We start from the raw sequence: 17,778 nt of genomic DNA, 5'->3' as shown, positions 1-17,778 counted from the left end.
CCGTGTCAGTGGCACTGTATTGTCCTCAAAGCGAGCAAAAAAGTTGTTTTGCACGAATACTGCCATCAATCCACAGTTTCTGGTTGGGGAATGTTTTAATAGACGCTGTGGGTACAACACCACCGAGGCACTTGTTAATAAACTCACACACCGAATCAGCATATTCGTCAATGTTGTTGTTCGCTGCAATGCGGAACATATCCCAGTCCACGTGATCGAAGCAATCTTGAAGCGTGGAATCCGATTGGTTCGACCAGCGTTGAACAGACCTGGGCGCGGGTGCTTCCTGTTTTAGTGTCTGTCTATAGGCTGGTAGCAACAAAATGGAGTCGTGGTCAGCTTTTCCGAAAGGAGGGCGGGGGAGGGCCTTATATGCGTCGCGGAAGTTAGAATAACAGTGGTCTAGGGTTTTTCCAGCCCTGGTAGCACAATCGATATGCTGATAGAATTTGGGGAGCCTTGTTTTCAGATTAACCTTGTTAAAATCCCCAGCTACAATAAATGCAGCCTCAGGATATGTGGTTTCCAATTTACATAGAGTCCAATGAAGTTCTTTCAGGGCCGTCAATGTGTCTGCTTGGGGTGTAATATACCCAACTGTGATTATGATGGAAGAGAATTCTCTTGGTAGATAATGCGGTCGGCATTTGATTGTGAGGAGTTCTAAGTCAGGAAAAACAGAAGGACTTGAGTTCCTGTATGTTGTTTCGTTAATCATAAGGCATACACCCCCACCCTTCTTCTTACCTGAGAGATGCTTGTTTCTGTCGGCGTGATGTGTGAAGTAACCAGGTGGCTGTACTGACTCAGATAGTGTGTCTCGATTGAGCCATGTTTCCATGAAACAAAGAACGTTACAGTCTCGGATGTCTCTCTGGAATGCTACCCTTGCTCGGATTCCGTCTACCTTATTGTCAAGAGACTGTACATTGGCGAGTAGTATGCTCGGGAGCGGTGCACGACTTGCCCGTCTACGGAGCCTGACCAGAAGACCGCTCCATCTGCCCCTTCTACGGCGTCGTTCTTTTGGGTCGCCGGCTGGGATCCGATCCATTGTTCTTAGGCCAAACAGAGGATCCGCTTCGGGAAAGTCGTATTCCTGATCGTAATGTTGGTGAGTTGACGTTGCTCTTATATGCAATAGTTCCTCCCGACTGTATGTAATAAACCCTAAGATTACCTGGGGTAACAATGTAAGAAATAACACACAAAAAAAATACTGCATAGTTTCCTAGGAACGTGAAGCGAGGCGGCCATCTCTGTCGGCAGTGAGTTCAGTGAGGAGATCCCTTTTCCAGACGATATGAAACACCCAGTCTAGTGTTTCCTTTATTTTGGCAGTTACCTGTAGGTGTTTTATGTTTCCACAACATTTATATAAGTGTTAATGAGTGCTGCTATGACCATTTCAATGATTAAAGTATATTCCCTGCTCTGTCAGGAGGCGAAAATCATGGTGGTGCCATGCCCCAGTGTCCAGCCCATTGAGGAGGCCCTAGAGGACTGTACGCGTAACACAGTTCCCATCATGCTCTACGCCCTCAACCAGGACACCCTCACTGCCGAACAGGTGGCCGAGCTAAGGAAAGTCAAAGAGATGCTCCTCTTCCCCATCTGCTTCGTCCGTATCCCTGCGACTCCGCCCGAGGCCTCCCCCGAGCCCAGCCGGCGCCTAGAGAGGGAGAGGAGCCCCCTCTACAAGCAGCTGCTGTCCCTGGGCTTCCTCAGCACTCCGGTGGGGAACTGTTCCTGCGGAGCCCCCTCCCAGACGCCTAGCCCGGCCGTCAAGCCCCAGAGTGTCCTGGGGGAGACCTTTGAGAGGCTGCACCGCCTCCTGGTGACCTTTGCCCGCCAGGTGCTCCACAACCAGCAGGTGGAGGTTGCGAACTTGCTCAATGGGGTGCACTGCCGTTGCCTTGACCTCTTCATCAACCAGGTCAGTAGGGGGACAGCTGTGTCTGGGGGAAATAATCAGCCAATCAATTAGCTAATCAAATAAAATCTGTATAGCGTCACAAAATGTATAACTGAAACTTGTTTAATTTGAAGGCATAATTACAGTAGGGAGAAATGACTCTGACTATGTAGTGGTGGCAAAGACGTACTTTTCCTCCTCTCCCCGGCTGCAGGCATTTGACATGCAGAGGGACTTGCAGATCACGCCGCGGCGGCTGGAGTACACACGGGAGAAGGAGGGCGAGCTGTTCATCTCCCTGATGGCCATCGCCAACCGCAAGCAGGAGGAGATGAAAGAGATGATCGTGGAGACGCTGAGCAGCATGAAGGAGCAGCTGCTGGAGGATGCTGCCAACCTGGAGTTCACAGGTACACTGCCTGTCAAAGGTCAAGTCTAAAGACTGATACTGTAAAATGTCTCTTGAGATCATGGCATACTATAGTAAAAAATACCTTAATAGTTCATGTGTGGGATGCAGCCAAAGACACAATAAGTGGAGAGAGACCAGAGAGAGAGAGAGACCGGGGAGAGAAAGAGAGAGACCGGGGAGAGAAAGAGAGAGACCGGGGAGAGAAAGAGAGAGACCGGGGAGAGAGAAAGAGAGAGACCGGGGAGAGAAAGAGAGAGACCGGGGAGAGAAAGAGAGAGACCGGGGAGAGAAAGAGAGAGACCGGGGAGAGAAAGAGAGAGACCGGGGAGAGAAAGAGAGAGACCGGGAGAGAAAGAGAGAGACCGGGGAGAGAAAGAGAGAGACCGGGGAGAGAAAGAGAGAGACCGGGGAGAGAAAGAGAGAGACCGGGGAGAGAAAGAGAGAGACCGGGGAGAGAGAAAGAGAGAGACCGGGGAGAGAGACAGAGAGAGACCGGGGAGAGAGACAGAGAGAGACCGGGGAGAGAGACAGAGAGAGACCGGGGAGAGAGACAGAGCGAGACCGGGGAGAGAGACAGAGCGAGACCGGGGAGAGAGACAGAGCGAGACCGGGGAGAGAGACAGAGCGAGACCGGGGAGAGAGACAGAGAGAGACCGGGGAGAGAGACAGAGAGAGACCGGGGAGAGAGACAGAGAGAGACCGGGGAGAGAGACAGAGAGAGACCGGGGAGAGAGACAGAGAGAGACCGGGGAGAGAGACAGAGAGAGACCGGGAGAGAGACAGAGAGAGACCGGGGAGAGAGACAGAGAGAGACCGGGAGAGAGACAGAGAGAGACCGGGAGAGAGACAGAGAGAGACAGAGAGACAGAGAGAGACCGGGGAGAGACCGGGAGAGAGACAGAGAGACCGGGGAGAGAGACCGGAGAGAGACCGGGAGAGAGACCGGAGAGAGAGACCGGGAGAGAGACAGAGAGAGACAGGGGAGAGAGACAGAGAGAGACAGGGGAGAGAGACAGAGAGAGACAGGGGAGAGAGACAGGGGAGAGAGACAGGGGAGAGAGACAGGGGAGAGAGACAGGGGAGAGACCGGGGAGAGAGACAGGGGAGAGAGACAGAGAGAGACCGGGGAGAGAGACAGGGGAGAGAGACAGAGAGAGACCGGGGAGAGAGACCGGGGAGAGAGACAGAGAGAGACCGGGGAGAGAGACAGAGAGAGACAGGGAGAGAGACAGAGCGAGACCGGGGAGAGAGACAGAGAGAGACCGGGGAGAGAGACAGAGAGAGACCGGGGAGAGAGACAGAGAGAGACCGGGGAGAGAGACAGAGAGAGACCGGGGAGAGAGACAGAGAGAGACCGGTGAGAGAGACCGGGGAGAGAGACCGGGGAGAGAGACCGGAGAGAGAGACCGGGGAGAGAGACAGAGAGAGACAGGGGAGAGAGACAGAGAGAGACAGGGGAGAGAGACAGAGAGAGACAGGGGAGAGAGACAGGGGAGAGAGACAGAGAGAGACCGGGGAGAGAGACAGGGGAGAGAGACAGAGAGAGACCGGGGAGAGAGACCGGGGAGAGAGACCGGGGAGAGAGACCGGGGAGAGAGACCGGGGAGAGAGACCGGGGAGAGAGACAGAGAGAGACCGGGGAGAGAGACAGAGGAGAGAGACAGAGAGAGACAGGGGAGAGAGACAGAGAGAGACAGGGGAGAGAGACAGGGGAGAGAGACAGGGGAGAGAGACGGGGGAGAGAGACAGAGAGAGACCGGGGAGAGAGACCGGTGAGAGAGACAGGGGAGAGAGACCGGGGAGAGAGACCGGGAGAGAGACAGAGAGAGACAGGGGAGAGAGACAGGGGAGAGAGACAGAGAGAGACAGGGGAGAGAGACAGGGGAGAGAGACAGAGAGAGACAGGGGAGAGAGACAGAGAGAGACAGGGGAGAGAGACAGGGAGAGAGACAGAGAGAGACAGAGAGAGACAGGGGAGAGAGACAGGGGAGAGAGACAGGGAGAGAGACAGGGAGAGAGACAGGGGAGAGAGACAGGGGAGAGAGACAGGGAGAGAGACAGGGGAGAGACAGGGAGAGACCGGGAGAGAGAGAGACCGGGGAGAGAGAGACCGGGAGAGAGAGACCGGGAGAGAGAGACCAGAGAGAGAGAGAGAGAGAGAGAGAGAGAGAGAGGGGTGAGAGAGAGAGAGAGAGAGAGAGAGAGAGAGAGAGGGGAGAGGAGAGAGAGAGAGAGAGACCTGGGGAGAGAGAGACAGAGAGAGAGAGACAGAGAGAGAGAGAGACCTGGGGGGTAGGGAGAGAGGGAGCGAGAGACCTGGGGGGTAGGGAGAGAGGGAGAGAGAGAGATCTGGGGGGGAGAGAGAGACCTGGGGTGTGTGGAGAGAGAGACCGGGGGGTAGGGGAGAGAGAGAGACTGGGGAGAGGGGCCGGGGGGAGAGAGAAGGAGACCGTGGGAGAGAGGGAGAGAGAGAGACCCGGGGGGGAGACCTGGGGGGTAGGGAAAGAGAGAGACCTGGGGGAGATGGAGAGAGAGACCAGGGGGGGAGGGGAGAGGGAGAGAGAGACCGAGGAGAGAGAGACCGGGGAGAGGGAGAGACCTGGGGATGGAGAGACAGAGAGAGACCTGGGGGGGTGGGGAGAGAGAGAACCCTAACTGGCCCACCCAGTGGTTCCAGGTCATCTATAAGTCTTTGCTCGGTAAACCACCGCCTTATCTCAGCTCACCGGTCACCATATCAACACCCACCCACAGCAGGATCTCAAACAGCTATATTTCACTGGTTATCCCCAAAGCCAACACTTCCTTTGGCCGCCTTTCCTTCCAGTTCTCTGCTGCCAATGACTGAAACATATTGCAAAAATCACTGAAGCTGGAGACATATCTCCCTCTCTAACTTTAAGCATCAGCTGTCAGAGCAGCTTACTGATCACTGTATCTGTACACAGCCAATCTGTAAATAGCACACCCAACTACCTCATCCCCATATTGTTATTTACCTTCTTGCTCTTTTGCACCCCAATATCTCTACTTGTACATCATCATCTGCACATCTGTCAATCCAGTGTTAATGCTAAATTGTAATTATTTCGCCTCTATGGCCTATTTATTGCCTTACCCTCCCTCCCTACTCTTCAACATTTGCACACACTGTATACAGATTTTTTCTATTGGGTTATTGACTATACGTTTGTTTATGTGTAACTCTGTAGTTGTTTGTGTCGCACTGCTTTGCTTTATCTTGGCCAGGTTGCAGTTGTAAATGAGAACTTGTTCAACTGGCCTACCTGGTTAAATAAAGATGAAATAAAATAAATAAGAAACTGATGAAAGAGACCTACCTACCTAGACACAGAGAGCATTTAGAGTTTTTATAAAACCTTTATTTTAAAATAAAGTAATAACACAAATATTGGCACACTGCCTTATCAGAAATTACACAACAATTGTGTCATTCTTAAAAAAACATAAAAATCTAATACATTTCATAAAAAATGTACATTAAACTTATTACGTCAACAAAAAATAGTTTCCCCTCCACAAAACATTCCACTCCTTCATAAATCCACTTCAATCCTTAATCAATGGGAGGGAGGTCTTTTACAGCCGAGAACTCAAAATCCACTGTTATCCTCGCTTTTACTAATCATTTAAAAACCCATCTTACATCCTTACTATATCTTTTGTCTATCTAATTCTTCCTTCTCAGAATAATTTACATTTTTGCTTGACCCAAAATAAAATGTAACAGTTGACAGTTTATTTTCTGTTGATTACTATATTGAAACGCCAAAATAAAAAGTGTTAACTCCCCTACAGCTGTCAACAAAGACTGTAATATTTCAAAGAGAGGCTTTATCCTCTCACACTCCATAAAACAGTGAAAAATAGATGTCCTTTTTGTAATACAAGCAAAACTATATTCAACGACAGATACAAAAGCATTAACTGCAATGATGCCATGCAACACCCTCCATTGCATATCCATTTCAGAGATTCCCTGAAACTTACTTCTCACCAATGCCCCCTGTGCTCTGATACCCAGCAGGTCTGCCACTGTGGCTTTTTTCCTCTCGAGTGCCTGAATATGGCCTCGATCTCCTGTGGTCTCAACTAACGTCAGGAGTTCCACTATCTCAGACTCTGGGGCGTTCATTGATCTGGTGATATATCTGGTGACATTCATTGTGTACTGATTACAGAATGGTTTAATCTGGATTTCCCCCTATATCCCACCACTGTTGAAGAGATACAGAACTGTCCTTTTCAGACCTCTACCTCTCCCAGAAAAACTAAAACATTAAGTTATATATAAAGTTATATTAAAATGTCAGTATGCTCTTTTGGGTTTTACAGCATTAATGTACACCACCTCTGTTACTATACAATGATCAGAAAATCTCACTGGGGTCATCACACTTACAGACTTGAGATTGATGCTCATAACCTATCTAACCTGGCCAGAGAGATTGTGTTCTCTCTCACATTAGCCCATGTCTCGTGCCTCCATTTTAACTCCAAATATCACATAGTTCATGTGTTACAATATTGTGTTTTTAAAAAGTCCTTGAAGCTGTATGAGGTTCTTTGTGATTTCTATCTAAATCACTGACTGTACAGTTAAAATCCCCAGCAAGAAATAAATAATCCTCAGTATTACATTTCTCAATGGTATTTGATGCTTCTAAAAAACATACTATTTCATACTGCCACTACTGGGGCATATACATTTATTAAACACATAGTGATATCTCACTCTAACTTTTAATAACCTCCCCTCATCCTCCTCTTCAACCTCATATGACAAAGGCAAAACACCTTTTGAGAACAGGAAGGCCACACCCCCACATTGAGTTTATGACTACACACCTCTGTCCCCCCCACTCCTGTTGCCACAACTTCATTTGACATATTACTATGCGTTTCTTGTAGAAAACGTATGTCACTTCCCTTTCCCTTTATTAACTCATTCACTACGGCTCTTTTTTTCCTGTCTCTTGCCCCATTTATGTTTAAAGAAGAAGTCTTAACTGGCTGAAAATAGAGTAAGAAACAGAACATCTCTTTACAGAGTTGAGGCTGCAACTCAACTCTTTCATTTCCTTTAGAATGTACCTCACTTGTCACTCTTGTGACCACCTTCTTTAGTCTAGCAATTTCTGGGCTTGTCGAACATACACCTGTTATTTATTACATCAAACTTTGCTGGTTCAATAAACAATTAATTTTTAGGGGGGGGGTCCATTACATTATAATCCTGCATATATTTCTTCAATTTTGTCATATTCAAAAATGTATGTACCTTTTCAATCCCATACCTCCCTTCCACCCCATTTCTCTCACTATTTTGTTGTAACGCATCAGATGCCTCACTCTCGCCATCATCCCCAGAAGAAACCTGCATCTCAACAACCTGTTTATCCTCAACTAATCGATCATCTCGACCTTCCTCTTAGAATTAGAACCTTCACCACCCCTTAAATCCTTCCTCTTATTGCTTGGCACTTTGAAAACAGTCGTTTTATTTTCCATTGTTTCACTCTCCTCTTGAACTCCCATTTCATTTTTCAGCCCCCCTCCCCAGCAACCTCAATCGCAGACTCACCTACTGCCCCCCCGCCCCCCTTTTCCCTGCTTTCCCACAACTATCCCCGTAGCCACATTGCTCTCCTTTCCTATTTCTCCCACCACATCTGCCCACCTCTCTTCTCAGTGCTGCTTCAGCTGCACCAGTGCTAGAGCTGCTACTGGGTTCTGCGCACTCGTTCTCTGGACAATTACACACCAAATGCCCTGCTCTTCCACACCCAAAGCATTTAATTGATTCAGTCGAAGCGTAGAACACAATCAAACCCATCAATCTTGAAACTGAATGCTAAATTCAGTTCGTCAGTATCCTTCTTTAAAATCATGTGCACTTGTCTCCTATGAGATACTACATGTTTCAGCAAAGGCGATTTGCATCCAAAAATAACCTTTATTATTGTAGAAACCTGTTGTCCATGAGGAGGACTCTCGCTCCAACACTTCATCTCTAACAAAAAGGACACCTTAGAAAGTATAACGTTCTTCGCCGGATTTAAAATACCGACGTCTGTGTCTCCCGTAACAACTCTCAGCTATCGTATTCACCTTTTCAATGGAATCTAAGACTATTACTACAGCGCTATTTATCCTTGAGGCTGATTTGATGCTATCATACCCAATGATAGCGCCCACTGCTAAAATACATTCTTCCACCGAACAACCTGTCGGCAGCGAGAATCTTCACCTCATTCTGCCGACTAAGTTTTTCAAACTCTACGTATGGCCATTTCAACCAACCCCTCCTGCTGGTTGTGCCCTCGAGAGAAACAACCTCAACGATCCCACCACCCCTATATATATATATCACACACACACACACACACAGTATATCACAAAAGTGAGTACACCCCTCACACTTTTGTAAATATTTGAGTATATCTTTTCATGTGACAACACTGAAGAAATGACACTTTGCTACAATGTAAAGTAGTGAGTGTACAGCTTGAATACCAGTGTAAATATGCTGTCCTCTCAAAATAACTCAACACACAGCCATTAACGTCTAAACCGTTGGCAACAAAAGTGAGTACACCCCTAAGTGAAAATGTCCAAATTGGGCCCAAAGTGTCAATATTTTGTGTGGCCACCATCATTTTCCAGCACTGCCTTAACCCTCTTGGGCATGGAGTTCACCAGAGCTTCACAGGTTGCCACTGGAGTCCTCTTCCACTCCTCCATGACGACATCACAGAGCTGCTGGATGTTGGAGACCTTGCACTCCTCCACCTTCCGTTTGAGGATGCTCAATAGGGTTTAGGTCTGGAGACATGCTTGGCCAGTCATCACCTTTACCCTCAGCTTCTTTAGCAAGGCAGTGGTCGTCTTGGAGGTGTGTTTGGGGTCGTTATCATGTTGGAATACTGCCCCGAGGCCCAGTCTCTGAAGGGAGGGGATCATGCTCTGCTTCAGTATGTCACAGTACAAGTTGGCATTCATGGTTCCCTCAATGAACTGTAGCTCCCCAGTGCCAGCAGCACTCATGCAGCCCCAGACCATGACACTCCCACCACTATGTTTAACTGTAGGCAAGACACATTTGTCTTTGCACTCCTCACCTGGTTGCCGCTACACACGCTTGACACCATCTGAACCAAATAAGTTTATCTTGGTCTCTTCAGACCACAGGACATGGTTCCATGTCCTTAGTCTGCTTGTCTTCAGCAAACTGCTTGCGGGCTTTCTTGTGCATCATCTTTAGAAGAGGCTTCCTTCTGGGACGACAGCCATGCAGACCAATTTGATGCAGTGTACGGCGTATGGTCTGAGCACTGACAAGCTGACCCCCCACCCCTTCAACCTCTGCAGCAATGCTGGCAGCACTCATACATCTATTTCCCAAAGACAACCTCTGGATATGACGCTGAGCATCTGCACTCAACTTCTTTGGTCGGCCATGTCGAGGACTGTTCTGAGTGGAACCTGTCCAGTTAAACCGCTGTATGGTCTTGGCCACCGTGCTGCAGCTCAGTTTCAGGGTCTTGGCAATCTTCTTATAGCCCAGGCCATCTTTATGTAGAGCAACAATTATTTCTTTCAGATCATCAGAGAGTTCTTTGTCATGAGGTACCATGTTGAACTTCCAGTGACCAGTCAGTATGAGGGAGTGTGAGAGTGATAACACCAAATGTAACACACCTGCTCCCCATTCACACCTGAGACCTTGTGACACTAACGAGTCACATGACACCGGGGAGGGAAAATGGCTAATTGGGCCTAATTTGGACATTTTCACTTAGGGGTGTACTCACTTTTGTTGCCAGCGGTTTAGACATTAACGACTGTATGTTGAGTTATTTTGAGAGGACAGAAAATTTACACTGTTATACAAGCTGTACACTCACTACTTTCCATTGTAGCAAAGTGTCATTTCTTCAGTGTTCACACATTTCTCTTGACAGTTTACAAAATACCATTTAGCCTACTTGTAAAATGTCGAAACTAGCCATGCAATCAACATAACCACACTATAACGCCATAGCATGAACTCAGTCACAGCATGAGGTTTGCATGGTAGTGGCCTGTAACCAACCTACATTATCTTTCTCTCTCTCTCTGACCTCACAGATGTCATAGTGGCGACCAACGGAGAGCCTGTTACCTCAAAGGACATCAAGTCTTGCATCCACCAGATCCAGGAGCTGATAGTTGTGAGGTTGAACCAGGCGGTGGCCAACAAGCTGATCAGCTCTGTGGATTACCTGAGGGAGAGCTTTGTAGGAACCCTGGAGCGCTGTCTAAACAGCCTGGAGAAGTCCAACATGGAGTCATCTGTCCACAATGTCACCTCCAACCACCTCAAACAGGTGTGTGATTGTACAGTATACTCTTCCATAATTTATATACTGTATGTCAACCATGTCAAATGAAGCTTGTTTTGTTCAGAAATGCCTTTTCTATTTCTCTGTACTACATTATGTCCAAATACCATCAGATGTTTGAGATTAATTCAATAGACTGATTCCTCAAAAGACAATGAAAAAGACAGGATAAAATACAATTTGCCTTTTTTCCTACAAGACAGTTGGTCTAAGTTAAATGATAACATCTTGTTCTGTTCTCTCCATCTCACTTCCTGTCCTGGTCAGATCCTTAACGCTGCCTATCACGTGGAGGTGACCTTCCATTCAGGATCATCTGTTACGAGACTCGTCTGGGAGCAGATCAAACAGGTAACCATTCCCAGTTGAGCATCAGGAATCTACTTCAATTGTAGGGCTTTGCAATAACAACACATTGATTTGAACCTTGATTTATTTCTTGTGTATTCACTCTCTTGGTCTCTCTCTACTCCCCTATGTAGATCATTCAGAGGATAACGTTTGTGAACCCTCCTGGCATCACTACAGAGTGGAAGAGGAAGGTGGCCCAGGATGCCATAGAGAGCTTGAGTGCTGCCAAGCTGGCTAAGAGTATCTGTTCCCAGTTCAGAACACGCCTCAACAGCTCCCACGATGCCTTCGCTGGCTCCCTGCGACAGGTACACCGCACTCCAAACCCGGCTTCAGCTAATCTTTTTTTTATCAAATTTTTTTTTTTTTATGCACCTCCATAATTCACACTCTCCATAAGGTGCCCTCTTCTCTATTGCACTCTTCATCCAATCAGGTTTGGTCTTGGCTACTTTTTTCTTTCCCAGCGGGAAAAACGGTTTGAAATGACCTTATCAAAGACCTTCTTTCAACCAGTCTCTGTTTGTAATAATGATATACAGTACCAGTCAAAAGTTTGGACACACCTACTCATTCCAGGTTTTTTTAATTTTTACTATTTTTTATATTGTAGAATAATAGTGAAGACATCAACACTATGAATGATGTAGTAACCAAAAAAGTGTTTAACAAATCTAAATATATTTGATATATAGCCACCCTTTGCCTTGATGACAGCTTTGCATTCTCTCAACTAGATTCATTAGGTAGTCACCTGGAATGCATTTAATTTAACAGGTGTGCCTTGTTTAAAGTACATTTGTGGAATTTCTTTCCTTAATGCATTTGTACCAGTCAGTTGTGTTGTGACAAGGTAATTGTGGTTTGCAGAAGATAGCCCTATTTGGTAAAAGACCAAGTCCATATTATGGTAAGAAAAGCTCAAATAAGCAAATAGAAACAACAGACATGAAGACACTTTAAGATATGAAGGTCAGTCAATCCGGAACATTTCAAGAACTGTTTCTTCAAGTGCAATCACAAAAACCACCAAGCGCTATGATGAAACTGGCTCTCATGAGGACAGCCACAGGAATGGAAGACCCAGAGTTAACTCTGCTGCAGAGGATAAGTTCATTAGAGTTAACTGCACCTCAGATTGCAGCCCCAAAAAATGCTTCACAGAGTTCAAATAACAGACACATCTCAACTTCGACTGTTCAGAGGAGAATCAGGCCTTCATGGTCAAATTGCTGCAAAGAAACCACTATTAAAGGATACCAATAATAAGAAGAGACTTGCTTGCGCCAAGAAACACAAGCAATGGACATTAGACCGGTGGAAATATGTCCTTTGGTCTGATGAGTCCAAATTTGAGATTTTTGGTTCCAACCCCCGTGTCTTTGTGAGACGCAGCATAGGTGATTGGGTGATCTCCACTTGTGTGGTTCCCACCCTGAAGTATGGAGGAGGAGGTGTGATGGTGTGGGGGTGCTTTGCTGGTGACACTGTTGGTGATTTATTTAGAATTTAAGGCACACTTAACCAGCATGGCTACCACAGCATTCTGCAGCGATACACCATCCCATCCCATCTGGTTTGTGCTTAGTGGGACTATCATTTGTTTTTCAACAGGACAGTGACCCAACACACCTCCAGGCTGTGTAAGGGCTATTTGACCAAGAAGGAGAGTGATGGAGTGCTGCATCAGATGACCAGGCCTCCACAATTACCCGACCTCCACCCAATTGAGATGGTTTGGGAGTTGGATCGCGGAGTGAAGGAAAAGCAGCCAACAAGTGCTCAGCATATGTGGGAACTCCTTCAAGACTGTTGGAAAAGCATTCCAGGTGATTACCTCATGAAGCTCGTTGAGAGAATGCCAAGCGTGTGCAAAGCTGTCAAGGCAAAGGGTGGCTACTTTGAAGAATCTAAAATATATTTTGATTTGTTTCTGTTTTTTGGTTACTACATGATTCCATATGTGTTATTTCATAGTTTTGATGTCTTCACTATTATTCTAAAATTGAGAAAATATTAAAATAAAGAAAAACCCTTGGATGATTAGGTTTGTTCAAACCTTTGATTGGTACTGTAATTTCAACCAGTTTTGCCAGGTTCTCTCTTTACGGTAGCTCTTGGGACATAAAAACCTGGCAATGTCTCACTTTATTTTTTTATTTCACTTATGTTTAACTAGGTAGGCCTGTTGAGAACAACTTTTCATTTATAACTGTGACCTGGCAAAAATAAAGCAAAGCAGTGCAACAACAGAGTTACACATGGGGATAAACAAACGTAAACACATTATAAAAATCTGTATACAGTGTGTGCAAATGAACTTCAGCAACTCTCCAGTTACAGATTTTGTGTTGTAAACAAGTCAGATTTTCTGCTTGACCTTCTTTGACCTTTGATCTCAATGGTCAAATGTATGTGATGGTTCTTCCCACATGACTGACAATGTGATTCCCATCATTGATAAAGACCCTCGTTAAGTATCACAGTGGTTTCAACAAAACCCAGTTTGAACTAGGATGCTATATTACAGATTAAAACACTATATGTGGAAAACATGGATTATTTGGCCTGTGTTTGACAGAATTATTTATGATTTATCTGATTTCTAGTCCTAGATTATTTTTCTGTTTGCAGTTTTGTACTCTTATGATGATCTTATGAGTTTACAAGTATCTGGAGTGTCGTTAACATTTGTTGGTTTCATTTCAACCAATGACGTATGTGTGTGTAGCTGGAGGAAGGCCACACGGGGCGGTTGGAGCGTACTGAGGACCTGTGGCTGCGTGTGAGGAAGGACCACGCCCCGCGGCTGGCCCGCCTGTCTCTGGAGAGCCGCTCCCTCCGAGACGTGCTACTGCATGGTGAGACACACACATAATAGCTGCTCTATCCACTGGGCTTTGACCTCTGGCACTGACAGTAATCACTCTGCCTGGGTTCCATGCTCTCACGTGCTAAAAAGGCCCAGAACCTATACCAGTCACAGTACAATAACACAAATCTGTATTTCTGACTGTCAAACAACTTAACAACTTTTTCATGAAGTTGACCAGTAGTTTACTTTGATGTCACTGGCGACGTCACTGTTGGTTGTATGAAAATGTATTGACATGTTTCTCCCTTCCTGGCAGGCAAGCCCAAACTTGGGCCAGAGCTGGGGCGGGGTCAGTATGGAGTGGTCTATATGTGTGACAGCTGGGGGGGACGCTATCCCTGCGCTCTGAAGTCAGTTGTACCACCTGATGACAAGCACTGGAACGACCTGGCCCTGGAGTTTCACTACACCAGGTGAGCTGGCCCAGCCTGTGGACCTCAACCATTGCTGAATGGACTACCATTTCAATAAAGCATGCCTTTAATAAGCTGACACCTAAGATAGTAAATAGGATGTCAACTGAGTGAACTTGTTTTGCATTATCAAAATTAATCCATAGTCAAGTGAAAAAGAATCATCCAATAATAAAGAATGGTGAGACTCATTTGTCATCAACAAAACTATTGTTATTGGTGGTGACAGTTCTTTGTATAATGCATGTACTGGTAAAACCAACACCCTCTAGGATAACGAAACATATTCTGCTCTCCAGGACAGATGTTTTTCCTCTAGGGCAATGAATTGGCATCTGGTGCTGTGTTTAGTGTACATCTCAGCATGTTAATTTCATATAACTGCAGCCTTTCACTGTGTAATTTCACGGATCATCTGCTCTAACAGCTTACTAATACAGTTCATAGAGAAGTAACCACTCATGTCTGTGGGCAGATGCTAGTGTTGGAACTGTGATGCCTATGCCCCCTTGTGACTGATAGAAGAATTTCATACACCTTGGAAAAGTGATGGTACTGTATTTGCGGGCCAGCCCCCTCAGTTGAAACTTGTCCGTCCTCAGTTTTAGTTTTATGCTGGTTGATCACGTTGTGCTATGTCACGTGTTGCTGTACTCATGGGCTCCATGATTTTTCAAGCGGGCCTATTTGTTTGGCAAGACTGCTGTGATTTAACTTCATGGCTGCTTCTCACTGTAGTAGTTGTCGGTATTCTAAGCCTGCATGTATGACTAGGTTATTTTGTTAAGACCGTTGTGTGTATGGCTGCATTCACATAGGGGAATTACCCTATTTATCCTGTAGCCTATATTCATTACCAAAACGACCTCACTTTAGTGTGTAGGGAGCTGTCCATTGTGCTGATACAGTGCCCACGGAGATGGGTTGTAAAATCTGTAGCCTGTCACTTCAAAAGCACTCAATCAATGGCCTCGGAGTCTCTGCATTTCAATTTTATCTTTGTTCTGGTATAGCGTGATATAAGCAGAATTCAATATAATATATATTCCAATGCAACCCCCGTCCCCACCATTTCTACTAACACAGAGGGTAGGACGTATATAAAAATGTAGGACCTTTGTTTTCCTACCTTCTCTATTGCTCAGGTCCCTCCCTAAACACGAGCGCCTGGTGGACCTGCATGGCTCGGTGATTGACCACACGTATGGCGGCGGCTCCAGCATTGCTGTGCTGCTCATCATGGAGAGGCTTCACAGAGATCTCTACACAGGCCTGAAGGTAATCCCATATCTATCATTTACCCTAATCTAGCACTTATGATGACATACTGAGGCCTACCTTTCCCATCTCCTCGCTCTCTATCAGGCTGGTTTATCACTAAAGGAGAGACTCCAGATCGCTCTGGACGTGGTGGAAGGCATTCGCTTCCTGCATGGCCAGGGGCTTCTGCACAGAGACATCAAACTAAAGAATGTGCTGGTGAGTGAGGGTTAAAGGTCATCTCAACTCATGCTAAATGTGTAACACTAGCGTTGATCACTACATTATCCATTCATCAAATCAGTTCTAATGTTGAGCTGATTCAGCTGTGGGCATTATGGCTCAGTGGAAATGCTCCAGCACCGCACACCAATGAATTCCTCATTATTTCCATCATATTCCACCTGTGTTGCTTGCTTGGTAGTGTAAGAATAGCCCAGCCCTGCCTACACAGTATGATGGTTGGCTCATATATCACTGTTTTGCTGTGTCCTCTGACTGACTTAACTATGCGTGAAAATAAGGGGCAATGTTTAATGAGACATAGTATTTTCATGAAATGGAGGTCACAGGCTACAACACATAGCTGTATTGTTAGGACAGAGGTATGGAAAATTAACTTCACTCATAAATTGGATGCTCTGAGTACTGACCTTTTTGGAATTTAGTTTTGAGTTGACAATTGGGGGATAAAATCACTTACTTACTTTGTATTGAAGACTCAAGGGTATGGCTCTTTTGACTGTATATTCCCTGAGAAACCAATATTTATGGTCCTGAAGTTTCACGTCTTGCTAGTCTTGCCAAAAGTGTTCCTCGTCTGTGCTGTCATCTCCCTCCCTCAGCTGGACAAACAGAACCGGGCCAAGATCACAGACCTGGGCTTCTGTAAGCCAGAGGCCATGATGTCCGGCAGCATTGTAGGAACCCCCATTCACATGGCCCCCGAGCTCTTCACAGGTCAGCTATCCTGCTACTCGGTCACACTGCTGCATCATCTCTTATTCTAGACTCTTTGGTTAAACCCCAAGTCTCACCTCTTTCTTCAGGAAAGTATGATAATTCTGTGGATGTCTATGCCTTTGGAATCCTGTTCTGGTACCTCTGCACTGGCTCTGTCAAACTCCCAGAGTCCTTTGAGAAATGCTCCAGCAAGGACCAGTTGTGGAATAATGTTAAAAAAGGTGATGTGCAAACCCACAGCTAAAATACAAATTCTTGTTGTAACATTTGTCTTTTATCCAGGATTTACAGTGTGTCTATTTGTGGATGAGATGTGGTGTGTGTGTCTGTTAGCTGAATTGGACTAGAGAGCTGCCCGGGCCTCATTTGTGCCCATGTTGTTTGCAGGCGCGCGACCCGAACGGTTGGCTAACTTTGATGAGGAATGCTGGCAGCTGATGGAGGCCTGCTGGAATGGAGACCCTTCCCAGAGGCCACTGCTCGGCATCGTAGAGCCCAGCCTGCAAAGCATCATGGTACGGCTTTGCAATTGTGGCTCAGATCAGAAGAGCAGCAGCCTGGAGGACTCAAACTGAAACTCAGAGAGGACCACAGACTGTTGCAAAGGATTATGGTCAAAAAAAAAAACTTTTTGTTGTATTTATGGAAAAATGACAGTGTGTTTCTGGAAGGCCAATAATAAAGATTGTCAAAGACAGTTGTCCTCTTCCTTTACAGGAGTTATATATACACTATTTAAGCTGACACTTGACAAATGTGTTTGTGCCATGTGTATTTGCATAGTATACAAACTCTAGCAGACACTATTAGCTGGCATGCTAATTGCTGATTGGTCATAGGATTGTTACTAGATAAAACATTTGAAATATAGTGAAAAAAAAACCTGCATTATTATATATACAAATATTAATTTTAGACTGTATTTAAACTGGTTATCAGAGTGTTATGTTATGAATACTATGAAATTCATTTATAAAAATTTTAAATAAAATGATTTTGACAAATAATCAATTGTTTCCCTTCACTCTGAAATAGGGTTCTGTTTTCAGCATCTTCACAGCACCAGTCCTCAAGCCTGTACAATTTTATGAAAAATAGTTAATTTTTCAAAAGCCTGTCTTTTTTGGTTTGTTCCTTGTTTTGTCTTCTATTGAGTCTTGCAGTTCTCTCTTGATTTTTTCGAT

General features: G+C 45.7%; 1 protein-coding gene across 1 annotated transcript in view; it reads left to right on the top strand.

The window, feature by feature from the left end:
• LOC118400277 (dual serine/threonine and tyrosine protein kinase-like) overlaps window positions 1-17,595 on the top strand; it is a 38,019-nt gene extending 20,424 nt beyond the window's left edge. Inside the window, exons 4-15 of the mRNA XM_035796960.2 lie at window positions 1,442-1,936; window positions 2,130-2,325; window positions 10,479-10,717; window positions 11,000-11,083; window positions 11,215-11,391; window positions 13,815-13,944; window positions 14,215-14,371; window positions 15,517-15,649; window positions 15,737-15,850; window positions 16,477-16,591; window positions 16,681-16,815; window positions 16,982-17,595. Coding sequence (XP_035652853.1) covers window positions 1,442-1,936; window positions 2,130-2,325; window positions 10,479-10,717; window positions 11,000-11,083; window positions 11,215-11,391; window positions 13,815-13,944; window positions 14,215-14,371; window positions 15,517-15,649; window positions 15,737-15,850; window positions 16,477-16,591; window positions 16,681-16,815; window positions 16,982-17,169 — 2,163 coding nt within the window. The 3' untranslated portion in view covers window positions 17,170-17,595. The remainder of the gene's footprint in view (window positions 1-1,441; window positions 1,937-2,129; window positions 2,326-10,478; window positions 10,718-10,999; window positions 11,084-11,214; window positions 11,392-13,814; window positions 13,945-14,214; window positions 14,372-15,516; window positions 15,650-15,736; window positions 15,851-16,476; window positions 16,592-16,680; window positions 16,816-16,981) is intronic.
• The last annotated feature ends 183 nt before the right edge of the window (window positions 17,596-17,778 follow it).

This window comes from Oncorhynchus keta, chromosome 21 (genome assembly GCF_023373465.1).
Source record: "Oncorhynchus keta strain PuntledgeMale-10-30-2019 chromosome 21, Oket_V2, whole genome shotgun sequence".
NCBI classification, from domain to species: domain Eukaryota; kingdom Metazoa; phylum Chordata; class Actinopteri; order Salmoniformes; family Salmonidae; genus Oncorhynchus; species Oncorhynchus keta.
The sequence above is the reverse complement of the archived record's forward strand: the minus strand, read 5'-3'. Positions and strand labels throughout refer to the sequence as shown.